At 52.8% G+C, this 23252-nt stretch overlaps 1 protein-coding gene across 2 annotated transcripts; it reads left to right on the top strand.

Moving 5' to 3' along the window:
• Nucleotides 1–1591: 1591 nt before the first annotated feature.
• Nucleotides 1592–23249, top strand: FCSK (fucose kinase). Of its 2 annotated transcripts, none has more exons than XM_004584190.3 (24): nucleotides 1592–2001; nucleotides 7560–7666; nucleotides 7940–8091; nucleotides 9266–9316; nucleotides 13067–13192; nucleotides 13468–13540; nucleotides 13945–14042; nucleotides 14430–14510; nucleotides 15096–15215; nucleotides 15342–15513; nucleotides 15877–15986; nucleotides 16412–16513; nucleotides 16631–16801; nucleotides 17241–17305; nucleotides 17594–17964; nucleotides 18764–18974; nucleotides 19145–19311; nucleotides 19407–19628; nucleotides 19953–20096; nucleotides 20264–20383; nucleotides 21964–22151; nucleotides 22231–22330; nucleotides 22458–22681; nucleotides 22840–23249. In XM_004584190.3, the coding sequence occupies exons 2-24, from the start codon at nucleotides 7585–7587 to the stop codon at nucleotides 22924–22926; spliced, it is 3237 nt and encodes a 1078-aa protein (XP_004584247.2). In that variant the 5' UTR covers nucleotides 1592–2001; nucleotides 7560–7584; the 3' UTR covers nucleotides 22927–23249. The 2 variants fall into 2 exon arrangements, with proteins under 2 accessions (XP_004584247.2, XP_058530648.1); XM_058674665.1 differs by lacking the exon at nucleotides 1592–2001 and adding an exon at nucleotides 2008–2164.
• The last annotated feature ends 3 nt before the right edge of the window (nucleotides 23250–23252 follow it).

Raw genomic sequence — 23252 nt, forward strand, 5'->3', positions numbered from 1 at the left:
CCGCCCCACCCCCCTTGCAACCATGCCTGCCTAAGGAGGTGGTGGGGTGAAACCCTGCACCGCCTTTGAGCTCCTTGGGGGCACATTGCGCATTCTTGAGCTCCAGCCAAAGCTGCAGCTGCAGGCTTCCCTGCCTCCCGTTCCACAGCAGTGGCTAAAGTCTGCACTGCTGAGAGTCACAGCCGGGGAAATGGCTCATCACTTCTCAGGGATGCTGAAGCTGGTGAGATCCGGGCCAAGGGACTCCCACTGGTGCCCCAGAGTTGCTGGCTGCCAAGGATCCTGCACCAGCAGTGACAGGGCCTATAGGCGAAATACCCAGTGTCCGTTGCTTCGCCAGCCTTGTGCCCTGTACAATGTCCTTGCTGCCCCCCCCCCCCCAAACCCTGCCATATGGCTTTGAGCTGCAGGTTCCTGAGGACTGGGGCAGCTGGAGTCTGGTAGAGCTGTAGAAGTTGAAACTCTAGGAGAGACTTTTGCAAGGAAACATTCCTTTACAAATTGCCTGACAAAAGTCAAAAGATCTTAGACACTGTTGCTAAACTGAAAGCTGCCATTACAGGACCTGAAGAGGTTAGAGGAGTTTCTCTTTCCTCAAACAAAAGGCCAATGCAGATGTGGATGGCGAAGTAGGTAACACCCAGGATTCTGACCAGATATTTGATACTTGCTCGCTGTTTCCTGGCTGTTACTCTGTAGAGAAGATCCAGTCCTCAACAACCTCATGCCAATGAGACTGACAGGAAGCCTTGTTGCAACGGAAGTGGTCAAAATGGGAGCCAAACACCCAGGTCCCTCACCACAACATGTAAAAGGTACACTTCTCTTGCTAGAGTGATGCATCCAGTCAAAGGGGCGCATCCCCTATTGCCCCAGAAGAGTGGCCATGCAAGGACAAGTAGCACCTTGATGACATCACAGCAGCTCGGCTTCTTCTACTTCACGAAATGCCTGCGCAGCTGCTCTCTGTGCAAGAGTCCTTGGGGATCTGGCACAATGGCTCAGTGCCTTGATCCTTGCCTTGCAACCGCCGGGATCTCTTATGGGCAATAGTTTGTATCCAGCTGCTCCATTTCCCAACCAGTTCCTTGTTTGTGGCCTAGGAAGGCAGTAGAGAATGGTCCAAAACCTTGGGACTCTGCACCCACGTGGGAGACCCAAAAGAAGCTCCTGACTCCTGGCTTCAATTTAGCTCCGGCCATTTTGGCCAGTAGGGAGTAAAGTAGCAGATGGAAGAGCTTTCTCTCTGTGTCTCCTTCTCCATGTAAATGTGGCTTTCCAATAAAAATAAATGAAAGAAAAATCCTGTTATTTTTGGAAAGCTGGATGGTATGCAAGGGGCATATGCATGTATTCATAGTATCCTATGATCCCACTACCCAGACACAACTTAAGATTTCAGTGTTTGTTCTTGTGTTTTTCTTTGTTTATTGTCAGTCCATTTTACAGATGGGCAGGGAGATGCAGTAGCCAAAGTCCTGGAAAAGGTGATGCAGCATTAGGGGAGGGTACCCCATCTTCATTGAGACTAACGTTAGGGAGAGAAAAACACTCAGGATGCTCCTGGTTTTCTGCTATGACAAACAAGGCAGCCATTCATAAGTTTGCGAAAAGCCCTGCCAATGACCCGTTTCCCAGCGCGGAATTGGGAAGTTTTCTCTTGGAAGCACGCACGTGACGGATGCAGCCTGGAACACACTCCAGTCTAAGAAAAATGGGCCTGTGCCTTTAAGACGCATTGGCACCCCTGGGAGTTGTAGTTTTGCCTGTCTAGAGAGCGTTCCTGTCGCCTCACCTCCCTCCCGAACTGAATGTCAGCCTCGTTTTAAGATGTAGCTTTGACCGTTTACCTGCTGCCCCACGCGGCAGCTCCGATTTTGTTGTCTGCAGGGACAGGCGCCAGCCTGGGACGGAGACGTAAACTACATTTCCCAGGGTGCACCACGAAGGACGCGCACCTGCGTTAAAGAGCCCGCTCCGCCGAGCGCGCCAGGGCGACTGGTAAGTCTGTCAGCCCGGGCGGATTTCCCTAGCATATCTGTGCCCTGACTATCCCGGACCTGTGCCCAAAAACGAACCTCGAGCCTCCAGGCTCTGGGAAGGAGTTGGGGGAAGAGTCTTGAGGAACTCTGCCGGCTTCTTCCTTTCCATTTTCTTTGGCCAGGTTGTTTGAGCCGGAGCTCCCGGGCACTTGGCCTGTGCTGCAGGGATTGCGGACGCGGGGGGACCGGGAGGAGAAGGGGCTCGCAAGGTCTCGTCACGCCGCAGGCAACTAGGGTGCGGGATGCTGCCGCTGCTTTTTTTTTTTCCTCTTCTGTGAGGTCGCGTCTTTCCTCAGTTTACCCCCGGGAGAGTTGATGGTTATGCAAGAGCCTCCCGCGTGGTCTCCACGTAACTTAAATAATTTCTTTCTAGTAGGTTTCCTACTACCTGTTTTCTGGAAGGCAGCAAGTCAGTTTTTCATAAACCTGTTTTTGTTGTTCTTCACAACTGTGTGGCAAAAGTGAAAAAGCGTTATTATTCTCTTCTGCCCCTGGCATGCATCCGGCGTTCGGCTGAGGCCATTCGCGGATATTTTACCTTGGCCTCAGCAGATGAAATTCTGAATGTTTAGAGGAGTAGAATATGGTGGGCGGCAATTGTAAGATGTAGGTGCAAGTATCAGTTGTGAGGAAGGGCAGAGACTCCAGGAAGAGATGTGGAGATGGACACACCCTTGCCCGTACTAGCTGGGCAGGACCTTGGCAGGTTGTTCAGTGAGGCCCGTGGCTCCTTATCTATCTGCAGAGTGTGATAAGAGCCCAACGCAGAGAAGGCTGTTGGGTCACAGGTGCTGACTCACAAAATCCTTTTTTTAAAGATTTACTTATTTTTATTGGAAAGTCTCATATACAGAGAGGAGGAGAGAGAGAGAGAGGAAGATCTGTCTGAATGATTCACTGGCCAAGGGTCCCAAGGCTTTGGATAGTCTTTGACTGCTTTCCCAGGCCACAAGCAGGGAACTGGATGGGAAGTGGAACAGCTGAGACACGAACCAGCGCCCATATGGGATCCTGCCACATGCAAGGCAATGACTTTAGCTACCGTGCTACTGTGGTGGACCCTGAAAATAAATCTTTAAAAAAAATTTATAGTGCCTGGCATAGTAGCCTAGAGGCTAAAGTCCTCACCTTGCACATGCTAGGATCCTATATGAGCATTGGTTTGAGTCCTGGCGATCCTGCTTCCCATCCAGCTCCCTGCCTGTGGCCTGGGAAAGTAGTACAGGATGGCCCAACACCTGGGGATTCTGCACCCGCGTGGGAGACCCGGAAGAAACTCCTGGCTCCTGGCTTCAAATCGGCTCTGCTCCAGCCACTGTGGCCACTTGGGGAGCAAACCAACAGATAGATCTCTCTCTGTATATCCTCTCTGTAAACCTGACTTTCCAATAAAGAATAAATAAATCTTTGAAAAATATTTATTTTTAGTAGAAAGGTGGGTTTACAGAGAGAAGGAGAGACAGAGAAAGATCTTCCATCTACTGATCCACTCCTAAAATGTCTGCAATGGCTAGATGTGAGCTCATCCAAAACCAGGAACCAGGAGTTTCTTCCAAGCCTTCCATGCAGAGGCAGGGTCCCAAGGCTTTGAGTCATACTCTGTTGCTTTTCCCAGGCCACAAACAGGGAGCTGAAAGAGAAGTGGAAAAGCCAGAATACCAACCTGTACCCACATGGAATCCTGGGGCATGCAAGGCAAGGTTCAGCCACTGGGCCATCGTGCCAGGCCCATATTCCATAGGTATTTTAAGGATAAAAAAAATCAGATTTTTGAAAAAAGGAATTCTGGTATTTCTGTTACTTAATTTTGTTATTAATAAATTTATTTGTAAGACAGAGAGGGTAGAGAGCCATCACCCACTAATTCACATTTTTTCCAAGTTCTGGCAGTAACCAGGTCTGGGCGAAGCCAAAGCCAGGAGCCCAGGACTCAGCGTGAGTTTCCCATGTGAATGACAGGGACCCAATCACTCAAGCCATCTGCACAGTTCATTAGGAGGCTGTTGTGGAAAGGGTAGGAGAGCTGGGACTTGAACCAGGCACCCTAGTGACCTAACCATGCTAGTCACCCCCTCAGATGACAAAAATCATAGTGCTTGGGCTTGGTGTGATGACTCAGTGGCTGAATGCTTACTTTACAAGTGCCAGTTTGTGTCTCAGCTGCTCCACTTCCCATTTAACTCCCTGTTTATGCCCCGGGAAAGCAGTAGAGAGGACTGCCCCAAGCCCTGGGACCCTGCAACCATGTGGGAGACCCAAAGGAAGCTCCTGGCTCCTTTTTTTTTTTTTTGAATTAGAACAGACTGAAGGGCAACAATTACAACAACAATAACAACAAATTACAGCACCATGAAAAAAACGCACCACTGAGTAACCAACACATGGGTGACAAAAAGGAAACGCAAAAGTCTCTTGGGGAAAAATAATGCCACCGTGTAATCCATGTGGCTTCTGATTTTGAATTGGCTCAGCTCTGTCTGTTGTAGCCATTCACAGGGTGAACCAGTGGATGGAAGATCTTCTTTTTTTCTTTTTTTTGTCTCTCTCTTTCTCTCCATAAATCTAATAAAAATAAGTAAAATCTTTAAATAAATAAATACTCATCCTTACACCTTAAAAATATATGTATCTAGCAGAGTGATGGGCCTGGCACAGTAGCCTAGTGGATAAAGTCCTTGCCTTGCATGCGCTGAGATTCCATATGGGCGCCTGTTTGTATCCCGGTGGCCCTGCTTTCCATCCAGCTCCCTGCTTGTGGTCTGGGACAGCAGTTGAGGATGGCCCAAAACCTTGGGAACCTGCACCTGTGTGGGAGACACGGAAGAGGCTCCAGGCTCCTGGCTTTGGATCACCACAGCTCTGGCAGTTGTGTCCGCTTGGGGAGTGAATCAACAAATGGAAGATCTTTTTCTTTGTCTCTCCTCTTCTGACTTTCCAATAGAAATAAATAACTCTTAATAGAGCAAGAGGTTCTCCATCTGCTGGTATGCTCCCTGTGTGCCTGCAGTGCCTTGTGGGCTGGGTCAGGTTACAGCCATAAGCTGGAAATTCAATTCAGCTTGCCCAGGTAGATGGCAGGGCCCCAAGGACCTAGGCTATCATCCACCACCTCCCGGGACACACATCAGCTGGACTCTAGTGGAAGGGAGAGCTGGGACTGGCTTGGGATGTGGATATGCTAATGGGCTAAAAACCTGCCCCCTTACTTTCAGCTTTGCTGTTTAAGAGTCTCAGAGCTTCTCATGTTGATGTTTGCTTAATGCCAAGAGAAGGGGTGATATTGTAACTCCCATGAATGTTTTGGGTCTTTGGAGGAGCAGTTGCTGAGGTGTGTTAGATTCATAATGGTTGCCTTGAGTCTCTCACCACCACTTTGCTCCAAAAAAACCAGATGCCATCCTGGGCATAGCCTTTGCCTACAAGTGCCTGGCTGAGACTTGGAGCACCTTTCTGTTCCCAGCACGGGACAGAGCGATTTCTCTTACTGATGGAGGCTTTTCCTGAAGGTGCAAGGCAGTGTGGGTGTTGCATCAGCCTCAACCACAGGCTTGGTGACAGCAGAGTCCGGCATCAGAAGAGTCTGCTGCTGAGGCTCTGTTTTCCTGTTGGTTTTGAGGGGGTGTGGCTGCCAGTGCAGTGCACGCTCAGGACCCGTCTCTGTTGGTGGCATACAGCTTGCTTTGACAGAGCTTTGGGGGCTGCATGGAGAGGTGATGTTGGGGGGGCTGCTTCATGGGGTAGCAGCAGGACTCTGTCAGAGATCGGTTCTCAGACAGTGTGGGTGCTGCCCAGTGGTGGGGATGTGTGTGTACAGGGGAAGGCCAGGGCTCCAGAGCTGGATAGGTTTCCCAAGTAAGAGGAGTGTGGGTGGTACTGAAGTTCCTTGGTCTCACTCTGGCACCCTTGCTCCCCACCCCCTTGCTCAGAGCTCCATGGGCAAAGATGGCTGACAGGCAGGGAGCAGCCCCTTTTGCTTTGGCGGATCTGAAAGGGGAAGTCCTCGCGTGGGTGTGTTGGCACCCTGCCTAGAACCCTCTGAGCAAGCTTGTGTGCCCCTCCCACAGCCCACGTGTGCGTGTCTGCTTCCCACACTGTTTGCTTCTCCAGGGAACCACTCTCAGGGGTTACAAGTGTTTGCCTTCCCTGCAAATCACAGCCAGTGATGGAACAATGAAGGTCTGCTGTTTATGGTGGGATCAACTGGCAAGCCTGTTGAACTCCCCCTCCCTCCCTGCGTCCTGGTGTTCTCCCCTGGGGAGGTGTATGCACCCTGCAAGTCGGCACCTGACCTATGACCCCGCAATCCCATGGCCTGTGTCTCCTGTCTTCATACATACCAGCCCCCAGAGGTTTCTGACCTCTGTTGTTATGACTGCCCAAACTTGGAGGCTGTCAGATCTCATTCCATGGGAATTGGAGAAACAGACTGCCAGGCAATCCTGCTTGGCACACAAGGATCATGCTATTGATATCAGCGACAATTCAGATGAATCTCAGATGTGTTGTGTTGGCTGAAAGAAGCTAATGTTAAATGCTTGCCTTCCGTTATGTGGCTTTTAGAAAATATGTATCAATTTATTTTATAAGGCAGTTTCAGAGAGAGGGAGAGAGTTCTATCTGCTGATTCACTTTGCCAAGTAGCCTCAGTAATTTGTGGTGGGTCAGGCCAAAGCCAGGAGCCTAGAACTCCATCAGGGTCTCCCACTTAGAGTCCCAACCACTTTGGACATTTTCTACTGCTTTTTCAGGGGTATTACCAGGGAACAGGGTTAGAAGTGAAGTAGACGGGACTTGAACTAGTGCTTGTATATACTGGCCTCACAGGTTGAGGCTTAACGTGCTATACGGGCGGGGTGTTAATATTTATTTACTTACTTGAAAGAGTTACAGAAAGAGAGAGGGGGAGAAACACACAGAGAGAGGTCTTGCATCTGCTGGTTTTCCCCTAAAATGGCCACAAGGCCACAGCTGGGCTGGTCCAAAATCAGAAGCCAGGAACTTCCTCCAGGTCTCCCTGCTTGTGACCTAGGAAAGCAGTAGAGGACAGCACAAAGCCTTGGAACCCTGGAGCTGCATGAGAGACCCAGAAGGGGCTCCTGGCTCCTGGCTTTGGATCAGCTCAGCTCCAGTCACTGTGGCCTCTTAGGGAGTGAACCAGCAGATGGAAGATCTTTCTCTCTGTAAATCTAACTTTCCATTAAATAAATAGATCATATATATATGGAGTTAAAGGTTAATTAGTAGTGGATGTTTTGCGTAGCAGTGAAGATGCTGCTTTGGCACATTGACATCCCACACTAGAGCCTAGGTGTAAGTCCTGGACCTAGTTCTGATCCCAGCTTCTCCTCCATGGAATTCCAGGCTCTTCCTTGTTTCAGTGTTGTCCCATTCTGGATGCTGTGGGCATTTGGGGTGTGAAACAGCAGATGGGAGATGTCTCTCTGTCTTTCTATGTCCAGATAAAATGAAAACAAGTGAAGAAGTTGTATTCTCACCCTCCATATACCTCTGCCTTAGGAAGCCCCTCCATTTAAAGGCCAGGATGGCACAGCCTAGGGGAGTTAATTGGACGGTCCTGGTCCTGACGTGCCAATACAAGGACAGCGTCCAGGTCTTTCAGAAAGGTAGGTGATGCCCTCTCCCTACCCTGCTGCCACTGCGGGCTGTGCAGCCTGATGCATGCTGTGTCAGTTCGTTGGGTGTTAGTGTTCTCATCCGTAAACTGTGAGTGGTAGTACTTCTGTGATGTATCAGAGTGGTGAGCTAGTAAGCCACTCCAGGAAAACTTCCAAGTCACAGAAATGAACACATGCCTCTTGGTCAACTTGCTCCAGGGGCTTGGGGTCAGGGCAGGGAGAATCCCATGGAGCAGATCCCAGGACAGTTTCTGGCCACAGAGTTGGAGGTGCGGCAGAAGCGGCAACAGATCCCCGCTGGGACACTGGTACTAGCTGTGGAGGACCCCGAGACGCGTGTGGGCAGTGGAGGAGCCACACTCAATGCCCTGCTGGTGGCTGCTGAACACCTGAGCGCTCGGGCAGGCTTCACGGTGAGTGCCTTTGCCTGCCACCCCCGTGGCCCTGGTCTCTTTTGAAACCAGGTAATAACCAGGATCCCTGGCTCTTCTGGCTCCATCATCTTGGCCAGTTTGGCATCTGGCTTCTGTTTCTGTGATCTGGGAAGACTCTTCTGGCTCTGGATCCAGGTGTGGGCAGGAGGCAGGGTGGTCTTTTTTTTTTTTTTTTTTTCTTAATTTGAAAGGCAGAATGACAGGAAATAAGAGAGAGATGTTCCATCTGCTGGTTCATTCCTGAAATGACTGCTACAGGCAGGGCTGGAACTCCAGGGGGCTGGCACTCCATCCTGATTTTCCTTGTGTATGGCAGGGGCCCAGGCACTTTTGCCATCTTCTGCTGCCAGCCCAGATGGGATTAGCAAGAAGTTAGATCAGAAACGGAGTAGCCAGGCTTCACCCCTACACTCCCATATTGGCAGTGGCATAACATGCAGTGGCTACATCTTCCACAGCACTGGCCCCAAGGCTGGGTTTTGTAGTGCCTTTAGAAGATCAGAGCTAGTGTCTCAAAGTGAGATTCCCTTGAGGCTGTCCTTCCCCCCTTCCCCACCAGCCATCCTTTTCAGTTACCTTGTCTGCACAGCCCCCTAGCATACAGAGTGAGGTGGTCACAGGCAGGGACACACTATGCTGAAGGAGGTGGCAGGGGAGGGGACCATTCATTGTGTGATAGTCATGGAGCTGACTTCCCCTGAGTCACTGGTTAGCCCTGATTTGTTGCCTGTAACCCCTGTCCAAAGCAGGGAGGTAGATGCTTGGCATGGTGGTGGCCACCCTGACTGAGACAACTGCATCCCACCAAAGTGCCTGGTTTCAGGTTTGGGCTCTGCTGCCTGCTGCCTGCTACTGGGCACCGTGCCCAGGGAGGCAGCAGGTGATAGCTCCAGGACATGGGTTCTTGCCACCTAGAGGGAAGGCTGGATGGAGTTCCTGACTCCTGAGTCCCGCCTCGTCCAGCCCTGGCTGTTGTGGGCATTTGGGGAATAAACTAGCAGATGGGAGCACACTCTCCCCCTCTCTCTCTGTCCATATCTGACTCTCAAATAAATAAAAATAAGTTAAAAAAATGCCAAAATAGGGAACAGAAAGGTGAAGGGCCTCGGGGCTGCACGGGCCTCAGACAGCAGTGCTCCCCTGCTCCTGACAGGTGGTCACGGCTGATGTCCTGCACTTGGCCTGGATCCTCATCCTGCACATGGTGAGTGGAATTTGGGACATGGGCCAGGCAGAAGACATGGCCCCTGCTTCTTACCACTGGCTGGGACACCAGGGGTGTTCTGCCTTGGGGTGTGTGAGTGTATGTACGCGCCAAGTGTTCACTGTGAAAATCCAGACCACATGGAGTCGGCATCCATCTCCAGTGTCCTCAGCTTGGGAGCTGGTTAAACAGACCTAGTAGCATGAGCTTCTGGCGCAGCGTCAGACAGTGATTCAGAAGCCCATTGAGCTCCATGCACCTGCTTGGAGTGAGACTTACCAACTCCAGGATCTTGGGCAAAGTACTTGACCCTTTCTAGGCTTCAGTCAGCTCATCTGTGAAACGAGAATGACCGCAGTTTCTGCTGCCTGTGGGTGTGCTGAGAAGGTAAGTGGTGTAAGGTGTAAACAGTTAACAGCCAGGCCTGACTTACTGAGTGCTCAGTGAATGAGTTTTCATTGTTAGACATGTTGGGACAGTGACAGAAGTTTGTATAGAATGCTGTTGGTTTGTTTCTCTTTTCTTCTAAATATTTATTTTTTTATTTGGAAGGCGGAGTTACAGAGAGAAAGAGAGACACAAAAAGAGAGAAATTTTCCACCCGCTGTCTCATTTCTTAAATGGCCACAATGACCAGAGCTGGGCTTGTCTGAAGCCAGGAGCCTGGAGCTATTATTGGGTGTCACATATGGGTGCAGGGGCCCAAGGACTTGAACCATCTTCCCCCACTTTCTCAGGCACATTAGCAGGGAGCTGGATCGGAAGTAGAGCAGCCAGGACTTGGAGCTGTGGGATGCCAGCACTTGATATGTGCTATATCACAGCTTTGACATTGATCTCAGCTTCTTTACGAAAATCAGTTCATTCATTTGAAGGGTAGGGAGACACAGAAAGAGAGCTCCACTCAGCTAATTCATTCCGCAGATGGCTGCAGTGGCTGAGGCTGGGCTGAACCCAAAGCTGGGAGATGGGAATATAGTGTGGGTCATTTATGGGAGTGACAGGAACACGATTTCATGCATTATCCCTGCTGCCTCCCAGCAGCTACTTTGGCAGGAACCTGGAGTCAGGAGCTACAGCTGGAACTGAATCTATGCTACAGTGCTGGCCCTGGAAACTTCTATTTTAATTAGGTTTTGTGTTTTCTTTCTCAGTCTTAGTTTTTTTTTTTTTTTTAACTGGGGTTTTGGTTGGGATGATTTGAAATCAACATGTAAGAAATAAGGAGAGAGGAGTGGGCCTTATGGCATAGTGGGTTAATCGTGGCTTTGGATGCCCACATCCCATGTTGCAGTGCCAATTCCAGTTCTGGCTGTTCTGCTTCCCATCGAGCTTTCTGCTAACACACGCCTAGAGGCAGCAAAAGACAGCTCAAGCACACAGGTCCCTCCTACTCATGTGGGAAACCTGGATGGGGTTCTGTCTTCAACCTGGTCCATTGTGGCTATTCTAGGTGTCTGGAGAATGAATCAGTGAATAAAAGACCTGTTTCTCTCTCTCTGTTGCTTTTGACTTTCATTAAACATGAAAAAGAAGGGGCTGTGTGTAGCAGATAAGCTGCTACTTACAGTGCCAACATTTCATATCAGAGTGCCAGTTCAAGTCCTGGCTGTTCTGTTTCTGACCCAGGTCCCCGATAATGCATCTGTGAAAGCAGTGAAAGGTGGCCCAAGCACTTGGACCTCTGCCATCCACATGGGAGACCTGGATGAAGTTCCTGGCTCCTAACTTTGGCCTGGACCAGCTCCATCTATTGTAGCCATTTGGAGAATTAACCAGGAGATGGAAGATTTTTCATTCTGTCTCTCTCCCTCTCTGTCAATCTACCTATCAAACAAATAAATCTTTTGAAAAACATTATAAAGAAAAAAAATAAGTAGTAATAGTAAGGGGAGAAAGTCTTTGTAGATTTTGCCTAGATGTCTCCAGTGAAAAAAATTGATAATATGTAGTATAACAGGGACTGGTGCTGTGGTGTAGCAAGTAAAACTTCCAGCTTCCCATATGGACCCTGGTTCAAGTCATAGCTGATCCACTCCTGATCCAGCTTTCTGTTAATGTGTTCAGAAAAGCAGAAGAAGGCCCAGGTCCTTGGGCCCCTGCACCCAGTGGGAGACCTGGAAGAAGCCTGTGGTTCCTGGCTTCAGCCTAGCTCTGACCATTTGGTACTTCTTTCTTTAAAAAAAAAAAAAAAAAAAAAAAAGATTTATTTATTTTTATTGGAAAGTCAGATATACTGAGAGGCAGAACTTCCATCTGCTGATTCATTCTCCAAGGGGTTGCAATGGCCAGAGCTGAGTCGACCCAAAGCCAGGAGCCTGGAGCTTCTTCTGGGTCACCCATGCGGGTGCAGGGACCCAAGGCTTTGGGCCGTCCTTGACAGCTTTCTCAGGCCACAAGGAGGGAGCTAGACGGGAAGCAGGGCCACCAGGATATGAACTGACCCCCATATGGGGTCCCGGCGCATGCAAGGCAAGGACTTCAGCTACTAAGCTACTCTGCTAGGCCCTGACCATTTGCTTCTGTTAGGATATACCTCAAAGGGAGATATTGTTTTTGCATATTTGTGTTTTCTATATATATATATTTACAATATTCATGTTTATTTAAACAATTATGGAGGAGGTGTAAGTATTTCTGCCAGTGATTATGATGCTAGTAAGTGCCTGGGTCCTGGGTAAGCACTGTGGCTTGAATTGCTGCATGGAATTCCCACATCCCATAAGAGTTCCTGGGATATTGTCCCACCCCACTCCCAAATCCAGCTTCCTGCTAATATACCTAGGAGGCCACAGATGATGGTGCAAAAACTTGGACTGCTGCTACTCAGGTGAGAGGTAGAGGTTGAGTTCTGACTCCTGAATTTGGCCTGGCTGAGGCCTGGCTATCGTAGACATTTCAGGAGTGAATTAGCAGATGGAAGATCACTATGCCTTTGTCTTTGTTACTCTTTCAAACTGTGCGTCTGTGGATCTACCCATGTACTAATCTACCTTGAAAAAAATTGTCCCATTTGTGAGTGTTTGGTTTTACTACCCAGCTCTGCTCCTGACCCCAGCGTGCTACTCACACAGACCCTGGGAGGCAACAGTGAGGGCTCAGATAACTGGGTTCCTGCCAACTAGGTGGTGTGGGAGACCTGGAGTAAGGGTCTAGCTCCCAGTTTTGTCTGTTAGCCTGTGTCCGTTGTGGGCATTTGAGGAGTGAACCAACTGTAGGAATGCTCTCTCTCTATACACATTAAATAATATATATAATCTGTCTCATAAGTAAATAAGTAACTGTTTTAAAAGGTAAGTAAAAGAGCCTGGCACAGTAGCCTACTGGTTAAATACTGCCTTGCATCATGCCGATATTCCATATAGACACTAGTTCATGTCCTAGATGCTCCACTTCCCATCCAGCTCCCTGCTGGCCTGGGAAAGCAGTCAAGGACGGCCCAAAGCCTTGGGACCCTGCACCTGCGTGGGAGGCTTGGAAGAAGCTCCTTGCTTCTGGCTTCTGGATTTGGTTTGGCTTAGCTCCAGCTATTGCGGCCGCTTGGGGAGTGAATAAGCAAATGGAAGATCTTTTTGTATCTCCTTCTCTCTGTAGATCTGCCTTTCCAATTAAAAAAAGAAAAAAACTTTAAAAAATAAAAAGAAATACATTAAAAAAAATGTAAGAGAAAACGCCAGGATGGCCTTCTTAAGAAGCTGTCCTGGTCTGACTGCCCCAAGGGCCCCCTCAGCAGTGCCTGCTTCCGCTCAGGGCCGAGACTTTCCCTTCGATGACTGTGGCCGGGCTTTCACCTGCCTCCCTCTGGAAAGCCCCCAGGCTCCTGAGGAGGCCTTGGTGTGCAACCTGGACTGCCTGCTGGACATCATGACCTACCGGGTGAGGCTGGGCCCTCGCCACTCCTCCCCCACTCACTGCTTTGTTGGTTCAGGTGGGCAACTCCAGCAAAAGTTAGTTGTGGGGGCTCCTAGAGTAAGTCAGAGCTTCTGGAACTTGGTCATCTTAGAGGAAGGTGGCTAGGGGCTGGGGAGGGGGTGGCATGGCCCTCCGTGGGGTTCAGGAGGTCCCCAGTCCTTCAGCAACAGGCTGGGTTGTGGCTAGCAGAGCCATGGCTGCCTCAGGCTGTGGTGAACATTTTCTCTCTCTCCCTGCAGCTGGGCCCAGGCTGCCCACCAGGTGTGTGGGTCTGCAGCACCGACATGCTGCTCTCTGTTCCAGTAAACCCTGGTAAGCCTGCTGCAGCCCGGGGCTGCCTTCCCTGGTCACAGCGGGGGCGGGTTCCACCTGTCTTGGGACCCTGCCCCTCTGCCCTATTGGGAAGGGAGGCCACAAGCTCTTGAGAATGAGGCCCAGACCCAGAGGCAGGGTTTCCCCTTCTGGGCCTTTATCTGCTTGTCTGTAGAATGGACGTACTCAGCCCTGTCCTTTCCTCTCCACGGGGCTTCAGGGAGGATGTTCGGGTGAGGAGGAGTTTGTTGTTCTCCCAGGAGACTGTCCGTTGGGCTTTGGAAATTGTTCTTCCTTTATAGGGGTGTGGGGTACACCACCCTGAGCTGTTGCCCCTTCTGGCTGGGAACTCCCTGCCTTGGGTTGTGCCCTCTGGGAGCCTCCTGACTGCCCTCACCCCACAGAAATCAGCTGGGATGGCTTCCGGGGAGCCAGAGTGATTGCCTTTCCAGGGAGCCCGACCTACGCCGTGGATCATGGTGTGTACCTCACCGACTCCCAGGTAGGGCCATTGGAGCAGCCGTGGGGGTGGTGAGCTGGCCTGTAACACGGTTCAATGTGTGTCCCAGTGAACGCTTGCTCTGAACAGTGTGGCGTGACCTTGAGCCTGAGGAGTTTCTTTCAGGGAACAGCTCTGGTACTCACTTACTCTTTTGCAAGAACTGCCCTTGGCGGTGCCAGCGACCGAGCTCTGTGCTCAGCTGCAAGGCTGTGGGGATGTTCAAAGCCTACTGTCTGCTGCTGGTGGTAGACTTGTCACTCGTTCATGTGCCTGTGTGTGTGCTGGTACCTGTCAGGCCTGTGTGGAGGACATGCTTCCTGATACCTCTGCCTGCACCTTCTTGCCCAGTCTACTTCCATACTCTTCTCCAATTCTGTCCCCATACAGGGCTTTGTGCTGGACATTTACTACCAGGGCACTGAGGCAGAGATACAGCGGTGTGTCAAGCCTGATGGGCATGTGCCCCTGGTATGGCTTCTGAGACTGGGTTGGAGGTCTTAAGGGCACCTTACAGACCGGGGAGGGGGGTTTGCCTGCCTTCCTGGGGCAGAGGCCCACTGCTTCCAGCAACTTCTGGGGCAGGCTAGAGCTGGAATGGGAGGGAGTCTTGGAACTGGCTCTCAGATGAGCAGGGGCAGTCAGAGTTTGAGGAAAAGCAGGGGGTGGAGAGGAGGGGGCTTGGGATTCAGGATCTTGCCCCAAACCAGAAGGGGAGTGAGTGTGACTGTGACTGGGAGGGGCTCTAGAACCAGCCTTTTGGGGTGCTTCCAGAACGAGGGCCAACGGTGGAAATGGAGGGGAGGGATTTGGGACTGGACCCTGGGGAGGTGAAGTTGATACAGGAAGAGGCCTGAAAGTGGGAGTAGGGTCCCAGGAATTCTGAGTCAGGTCTATCCCCAGTTAGCTTGGAGTCTGGGTGCTGGGGCGACTTAGACAGCAGGAGCCCCTGCCTGGCGAGGTACGCAGCCTTACCTGGTGTCGCATCTTCGCTAGCCTGTGCACAGGGCCAGCCCAGGCTGTCCTTGCACTTGACTCTTGTGGGGGCCTCTCCAGGTTTCTGGCATCGTCTTCTTCTCTGTGGAGACTGCAGAGCACCTCCTGGCCACTCATGTGAGCCCGCCTCTGGATGCCTGCACCTACATGGGTCTGGACTCCGGAGCTCGGCCTGTCCAGGTGAACTGGGGAGGGTGACCATGGGGGTTAACAACTGTGCAGATGGCACTGTCCTGCAGCTCAGACTTGGGAACATGGGGCCCCATTGTGACCTGCCAATAGCTGTGCTTCCTGTTCTCGCCCCAGCTGTCTCTGTTTTTTGACATCTTGCTCTGCATGGCTCGGAATGTGAGCAGGGAGGACTTCCTGGTGGGATGGCCCCCGGAGATGGGGCACGGTGACACAGCTGTGGCAGATTACCTACAAGGTGCCCGGGCCCAGTTGTGGCGGGAACTTCGAGATCAGCCCCTCACCATGGGTATGTCTTGATGACCTCCTAAAGTGAGGCTGCCTGCTTGCATTCTGGACCAGGCTTCCCAGCTGTGGACTGCACAGTGCCCCTCCCCCAAGCCAGAGCACCCCGTGGAGAGAGCTGTTTGCATCTTCCTTTTACCTCTTGCCTACTGTGCCTGCTTCCTACTGTGGGGATTAGGACAGATCACTGAACCCCAGAGCCTCAGTTTTCCCATCAACTCTAAGTGCCCGTTGCCATCCTGCCCTGTTGTGTGACGAGGGTGTGGCTACTGGCAGGGGCCAGCGTGGCTCCCCACTCCCATTCCCAGAGTCCACTCCCAGAGCCATAGTTGGCACAGTGGTGGCATCAGGGCTGGTGTCCTTGCAGCCTACATCCCTGAAGGCAGCTACAGCTACATGACCTCAAACAGTGACTTCCTGCTGAACTTTACACTGCCCAGAGGTCCCGGGGCCAAGATTGTCCACTCCCAGGTGGAGGTGAGCCCTGCTTACCCCTCCTGGGTACCTGCTGGGTGTTTGGGTTCCAGATGGGCTGTGGGCTGTGGAAAAGGCTTAGTAAGTGGCCTGGATGGGAAGCTGAAGAAGGCCTTTCTGTGGGGTTTGCTTGGGGATACAGGCCCGTCTGAAGTGATGGCCTGCACCACTGCTATGGGGTTCAGTTGGGGCACACAGAGTTAAGAGATAAGAGTTAAGAGGTAACCCTAAGGGCAGGGGTTGAAAGCGACTGGTGGGATGAGAAAGGCCTCAGTCTGTGGCTAGGGCAGGTCCTCAGAGGGATGGGGCTGGGAGAACAAGGGAGCCTTGAGGTTCTAAACCAAGATGTCGGGCTGCAGAGGAGTAGTGGGGTGGCCACGGCCCTTGTCCCTCACTCTCATCATCTTCCTCCCTCCCTGGCTTCACAGGAGCCAGAGCTCCTAGAGCCGGGGAGTTGTGTGGTCAGCTGCCTGCTGGAGGGCCCCATCCACTTGGGGTCTGGGAGCGTTCTGCAGCACTGTCATCTTCAGGTGAGGCTGAGGAGAGTGTAGAAGGGAGGGCAAGGGGAGAGGGGGCCCTTGGCCTGCATGTTCTGTGACATATGGGGTTGTTGTCCATCCAGGCTGTCTGCCCTCTTTCCCTGCTAGGGCCCCATGCACATCGGTTCTGGCTGCTTTGTGAGTGGGCTGGATGTGGCTCAGTCTGAGGCCTTGCGTGGCCTGGAGCTGCAGGACCTCATTCTGCAGGGACACCACACTCGGTTGCATGGCTACCCAAGCCAAGCCTTCACGCTCATTGGCCGACTGGACAGCTGGGAGGTAAATACCTTGCCTTCCATCCCCTCACTGCCCTGCAGCAAAATCTAGATTTTGAGGAACCCAGGCCCTATCACCACCCTACAGGCTTTCTGAATCCTGGCCTGAAGGAGAGGCTGGGAGGACCAGGGGACTAGGAGAGTCTCAGCAGCTGCCCTGTTTCCTTCCCAGGGAGGTTAGCAGGGTAGGGTTAGAGATGAACTTCAAAGAGGCAGGTGGTCCATCCTGGGCCACAGAGCCTATTGTGATGGACCAGGTCTCTGCTCCAGATGCCAGGTGCCAGGTGCCTGTGGTCAGGCTGTCAGGGTGGAAACTGTGTTTCCCTTAGTGCTCATGTCTTTCTCCCTGTCCCCACCCAGGCAGCTACTGGGCCTGTGGCCTGGTGTCCTCAGCCCCTTCCTGTGGGCCTTGCAGTGCTAATTGCTTTCTTCTCTTCTCCTAGAGACCGGGCCCAGGCACATATCTCAACATGTCCTGGAGCGACTTCTTCCAGAAGACAGGCATACGGTACAGTGGGAAGCCACTACTGACCTCTGTAGACTTTGGTTGCCCTGGTGGCAGTTCTAGCACCCCCTCCGCCACCCCAATCATGCTCCTGGGCCTGGGATATCCCTTTCTCTTCAGACAACTCCAAATTCCTGATTGTGTTCAGACTTAGGGATTCCCCGGGGCTGGGATGAGGAGCAGAGCAGCATGAGATGGTCCAGTTATGCTATACCTGTCCTGTGCCTGGGGCTTGGGAAGGGGAGGGATCCTGGGCCTTTGTTCTCCTCACGTGCTGTCTCCCCACATCAGAGAATGGGATCTGTGGGACCCAGACACGCCTCCCGCACAGCGTGGCCTGCCCAGTGCTCGCCTCTTTCCCGTGCTCCACCCTTCAAGGACCCTGGGTCCCCAGGACATGCTGTGGATGCTGGACCCTAAGGAGCATGGCGGGGAGGCCCTGAGGACCTGGCGAGCCTCCTGGCGCCTGTCCTGGAAGCAGCTACAGCCGTGCTTGGACCGCGCGGCCACACTGACATCTCGTCGGGACCTGTTCTTCCGCCAGTCCTTGAGCAAGGCACAGCGCGTGCTGGAGGCCCGTCAGGACCTCAGCCTGCGCCCGCTGATCCAGGCTGCTGTCCGTGAGGGCTGCTCTGGGCCCCTGCTGGCCAAGCTGGACCAGGGTAAGCATGCTGGACTTTAGGACTGGGGATACAGACCAGAGCCACCTGCCTTTTGAACCATCAGCATAAGTGACCAGGGAGCCATGTGTCTCTGAGCAGTGAAAAGTTAACACTGGCATTTTTCCAGATGGTCAGGGGTTGAGCCTCTTGTCCTGCAAACACCAGCATATCCACTTTAAATTTTACTTTTATTTGAAAGGTAGAGAGACAGAGAGAAATTTTCCATCCATATTTCATTTCCCAAATACAGATAATAGCCAGGGTGAGGCCAGGCTAAAGTCAGGAGCCTGGAACTCGATCAAGGTGTCGTTCCCTGTGGGAGGCAGGGACCTGAGTATCTGAGCTCCCACTCTGCTACTTCCCAGCTGAAATTGGAATTAGAGCTGGGACTTGAACTCCCAACATTTCAGTACGGGAGCAGGCATACCAGGTGAAGCTCAGAGCCTTGGCCTCCCAAGTGGCACTTCATCACCGTGGGCTGAGGAACACCACCCTTATTTAAGTCGCTCATCCTCAGCTTCCCGGCTGTGGTAGATGCTAAGACTTGAGCCCTGGTGGTTCAAAAGCCTGAGCTATGGGTGTCCTTACTGGGGACACAGGTGGACATCTGGGCGGAGCTGGCAGGATAACTTTCAGGCAGAGAGTAGGGGTGCACACTCAGGCAGGGATGCATTTGGGGCAGCAACCAGGAGTTATGAGGGGTCTGGAGTTTGTTTGGGAAGTGTGGGGCAGTCTCTAGGAACAGACAGCCTTGGGGACAGATCCCCTGTGCTGCTGACCCTAATTCTTGGTCTCTCAGTTGCAGCTGGAGCGAGAGACCCTGGAGTGGCTGCACGAGCACTGGCCTGTGTGGCAGACGTTCTGGGCTGTATGGCAGAGGGCCAGGGAGGCCTGCGAAGTGGGCCGGCGGCCAACCCTGAATGGACACGGTCCTTCTTATACCTGGAGTGCAGAGACCTGGCGAGGGGAGTAGAGGCACTTGCTCAGGAGAGGGACAAGTGGCTGAGCAGGTACTGAACACAGACAGACCTGAGGAGGCCCTATTATCCAGGAAGTGGGCTCTGATGGTGGAAGTCCAGACAGGGGTGGTCCCCCAGGGCAGTCAGGCTCCACAAACCACACAGTCTGCCCCTAGCCTGGGCTCCAAGTCAGGAGCTCCTCTTTCCTTCCTTCTTGGCAGGCCAGCCTTGCTGGTGCGAGCTGCCCGCCACTATGAGGGCGCTGGACAGATCCTGATCCGCCAGGCTGTGATGACAGCCCAGCAGTTTGTCTCCAAAGAGCCAGTGGAGCTGCCAGCCCCTGGGCAGTGGGTGGTGGCTGACTGCCCAGCTCGGGTGGATTTCTCTGGTGAGCCCCTTGTGGGGGTGGGGCTGAGGATGGCTGTCCTTGAGCTGGGCAGGCGTCAGCCCTTGTGACAGCTTGGCTTTGACAAACTGCCATAGGGGGCTGGAGTGACACACCACCGCTTGCCTATGAGCTTGGTGGGGCAGTGCTGGGCCTGGCTGTGCGAGTGGATGGCCGCCGGCCCATTGGGGCCAGGGCACGCCGCATCCTGGAGCCCGAGCTGTGTTTGGCAGTGGGGCCTCAGCAGGACGAGATGGCCATGAAAATTGTATGCCGGAGCCTGGATGACCTGCAGGACTATTGCCAGCCCCATGCCCCAGGTCAGGACACCATGGTACATTTGTAGGTGGGGACAGCATATACAGCTAGCTGGAGGATGGGGAAGCACTGGGAGATACCCTGCAGAGACAGGAGGCCCCTGGGGCCTGGCCTGAGAGCTAGCCTGTGTGGTTGAGGATCCCTGAAGGAAAGGACAAGGTCAGCCACTCTGTAGCTGACACCTCTGCCTGGTTCAGGGAGCCAGAGATGTTGGGAGTGGGGCCTGCCCTGCTGTGGGGGATTTTGTCCCAGCTGTGGGAAGCAACAGAAAGGAGTGGGCTATTCAAGGAGCCCAAGTTCCTTGAATGGCGACTGTCCCTCTGCAGGGGCCCTGCTGAAGGCCGCCTTCATCTGTGCTGGCATAGTGGATGTCCACTCTGAACTCTCACTGAGTGAGCAGCTGCTACGTACCTTTGGGGGTGGCTTTGAGTTACACACCTGGTCTGAGCTGCCCCATGGCTCCGGTCTTGGTGAGTGAGCCCTGATCTCCTGCTGCCTACCTACCCTGTGTCAGGAGATCCCAGCCTTGCCTGTGCTCCCCCTTCCTTGGCTTCTGTCTAGAAGTGGGAGATGGGGCAGCACTACGTTGGACAGGGGCTGCTCGTGACACTGTCCTGTTCTATGTCCTATGCTGCAGGTACCAGCAGCATCCTGGCAGGTGCTGCCCTGGCTGCCTTGCAGCGGGCTGCCGGCCAAGCAGTGGGCACAGAGGCCTTGATCCACGCAGTGCTGCATCTGGAGCAGGTGCTCACGACAGGTAGGGGCCTGCCCCAGGTCACTACCTGGGACCTCTGAGGACTTCCCTGGATTTGCATGCCATGTTTCAACAACATAGAACTGTGCTGCTCCTTAAAATGGCTGTCATTTCCTTCTTAACACTCTGACCTCTGGAGGTTTAGTGTTCTACTAGAGGGGCTGATGCTTTGTGAGCACCTACTTCGTGCCAGGTTCCGTGCCCATGTGGTAGTACCATGGCTCAGCTGCGGTTGCTCATGACTCTGCCACAACCCAGGCTGTCTTATCCTTCAGGGCCTGCTGGGCAGAGCAGGGCTTGGCATTAGGGATGGCCCTTCAGCAAAATATCCAGCCCTTGGGCTTTGACTTGACAGGAGTAGGAACCAAGGACCAGCAGAGGCCATGTTCTAGAGGCAATGTTATTAGCATCAGGCTGCCCTTCTTTCCTGTCACCTGGAATCCAGGCCCAGTGTAGAGCAGCCACTGGTTTGGTTCCAGATCCTAAGGTCTCCTGTACACCCAGGCCTTGTCTCCAACACGGTTTGGGAGAAAGCTGCCACATGATTTGCGGATGGAGGCTTAGGCTGCTTCCGTGACTCGGTGGCCCAGCCCCGTGCTATCACTACAGTGACCTTAAGAGGCAGTCACTAGCAAAAGCGGCAGATGGGGAGATGGCTGCAATTCTGAGGTATATTCTTTGAGTTCATTTGGTCAGATAACTGTTCAGAATCCACTCTGTAGGGCCCCGGAGCTAAATGAGAAAAAAACAGGGCCCTTGAACTCCAAATTCAGAGAAGTGAATTTCAGAATTTTATGGAAGAATAAAAGTAGAAGACAAGCACATTTGCCTTAATCTTTTTGAAGTCTCCTTGTATGACTTACTGGGGCAGACATTCATCAGGAACCAAGCAAGTGAGTAAGTTATGATCAACAGTGTTAGGGACACCGAGAGAGGGTCACAGGAGCTCTTGACCTTCACTGCCACCGTATTTTGGCTGCAAGATTCCAAATGCCTTCAGCTACTTGCATTCTACAATTTAAATCTTCACAGGCCCTTTCCCAAATGCCAATCGCCTGTCCCACAGGTAGCTCAACTTTTATCTTGTTCATTTAAGCTGCAGGGGGAAAAAAGAGAAAGAGCCATACTGTTCCCAACTAAAGGTATACGCATGGCTCTTTCAGGTTTCATGGAGGTACTGAAAAGCTCTTCTTCACCAAAAGGAAAAGTGGGCATGTGGGGCTGGGGGAGGCTCAGGCTACCTGGAATGTGCTCTGCTACCTCTCCTCTGGCTACAGCTCCTAGAGTTGACTCCCAGAGGAGTAAAATCTTTTCTTCTTCACATTCCAGTTACAGATCAGCTCTGCAACAAAACTCAGAGCCTAGGAATGGCAAGTGGGCTCTGCAGAACAGCTCTTCCCCTTGGTGGGAACGGCCTGCTTCCAGGTCTGGGAAGAAGGCACATAGCTGACCTGTCGGAGTCAAGGAAGCTATCTTCCTGTGTTGATGTCAGTCAGCCAGGGATGCGGGGCCAGGAGCTTATGGTTGGCAGAGTGAAGTTGGGCCAGATACGCTCTAACAGTGATGGGGCCCTGGGTTTGCAGGAGGTGGCTGGCAGGACCAGGTGGGTGGCCTGATGCCTGGCATCAAGGTGGGGCGCTCCAAGGCCCAGCTACCCCTTAAAGTGGAAGTGGAAGAGATCGCTGTGCCCAAGGGTTTTGTCCAGAAGCTCAATGACCACTTGCTCCTGGTATACACCGGCAAGACCCGCCTGGCTCGCAATCTGCTACAGGTGAGCCCCTAGAATGAGGGAGGAAGGCAGATGGTGCTGGGTGTGGCTCTTCTTGATACCTCTCTGGCCCTGTCTGTAGGATGTGCTGAGGAGCTGGTATGCCCGGCTGCCTGCCGTGGTGCAGAATGCCCACAGTCTGGTGCGGCAAACTGAAGAGTGTGCTGAAGCCTTCCGCCAAGGTGAGGTGCCTCTTCCAGAGGAGGTGCAGGCATCGGGAGCATGCAAGGGCCATGCTGCTTGTAGGTCCGAGGCCAGGGTCTTTACATGCTTGTGGGGTGTGTTGCCACTGCCCTGTCTCCACTCCAGGAATGCTTCATTTGCTGGGCCAGTACCTGACCTCGTACTGGGAACAGAAGAAGCGTATGGCTCCAGGTTGTGAGCCTCTGGCTGTGCGGCGGATGATGGATGTGCTGGCTCCCTATGTTCACGGCCAGAGCCTGGCAGGGGCAGGTGGTGGAGGCTTTCTTTATCTACTGACCAAGGAGCCCCAGCAAAAGGAGGTTGTGGAGGCTGTGCTGGCCAAGACTGAGGTAACAGATGGTGTTGGATTGGCAGCTGGGGGGGCAAGAGACTTGTATGTCTAACCAGGGCTCACCCTCCAAGTCTCCCTGGCCATGCAGTCTCAGTCTGGTTTTCAAGAGGCAGGAGATCTGCTAAGAGCTCCCTAAGCAATGTCTGTCCTGTTCAGGGCCTCGGGAACTTCAGTGTCCACCTGGTAGAAGTGGACAGTCAAGGCCTGAGACTGACGCTGCCAAGGAGTGAGGCCTTCCTCTGACGCCTCCCATCAGGCTGAACTCTGCAGGAAACAAACACCTCGAGTACAGTGGACCTTCCTTTCCTTCCTCCAAAGAACTGTCAGCTTCCTCCTACACACCCACCTCTGCCCATCTGCTCCTAGAGAAAGCAGACTTGAGCAAGACGAGGGCAAGCTGAAGCAGTGCTTGGGAACAGGACTGTACCTCCTGGCTCACAGTGGCCAAAGCTTGGCCTGTGCTGCATCTGGACCAAGGATATCTCCAAGTGCTATGTCTCATGAGGCCTTACAAATCCCATGGCCCAGTGTGGGCCACAGCCTTTTCATTCTGGAATAAGCCTTGGCAG

The sequence above is a fragment of the Ochotona princeps genome, chromosome 16 (assembly GCF_030435755.1).
Source record: "Ochotona princeps isolate mOchPri1 chromosome 16, mOchPri1.hap1, whole genome shotgun sequence".
NCBI classification, from domain to species: domain Eukaryota; kingdom Metazoa; phylum Chordata; class Mammalia; order Lagomorpha; family Ochotonidae; genus Ochotona; species Ochotona princeps.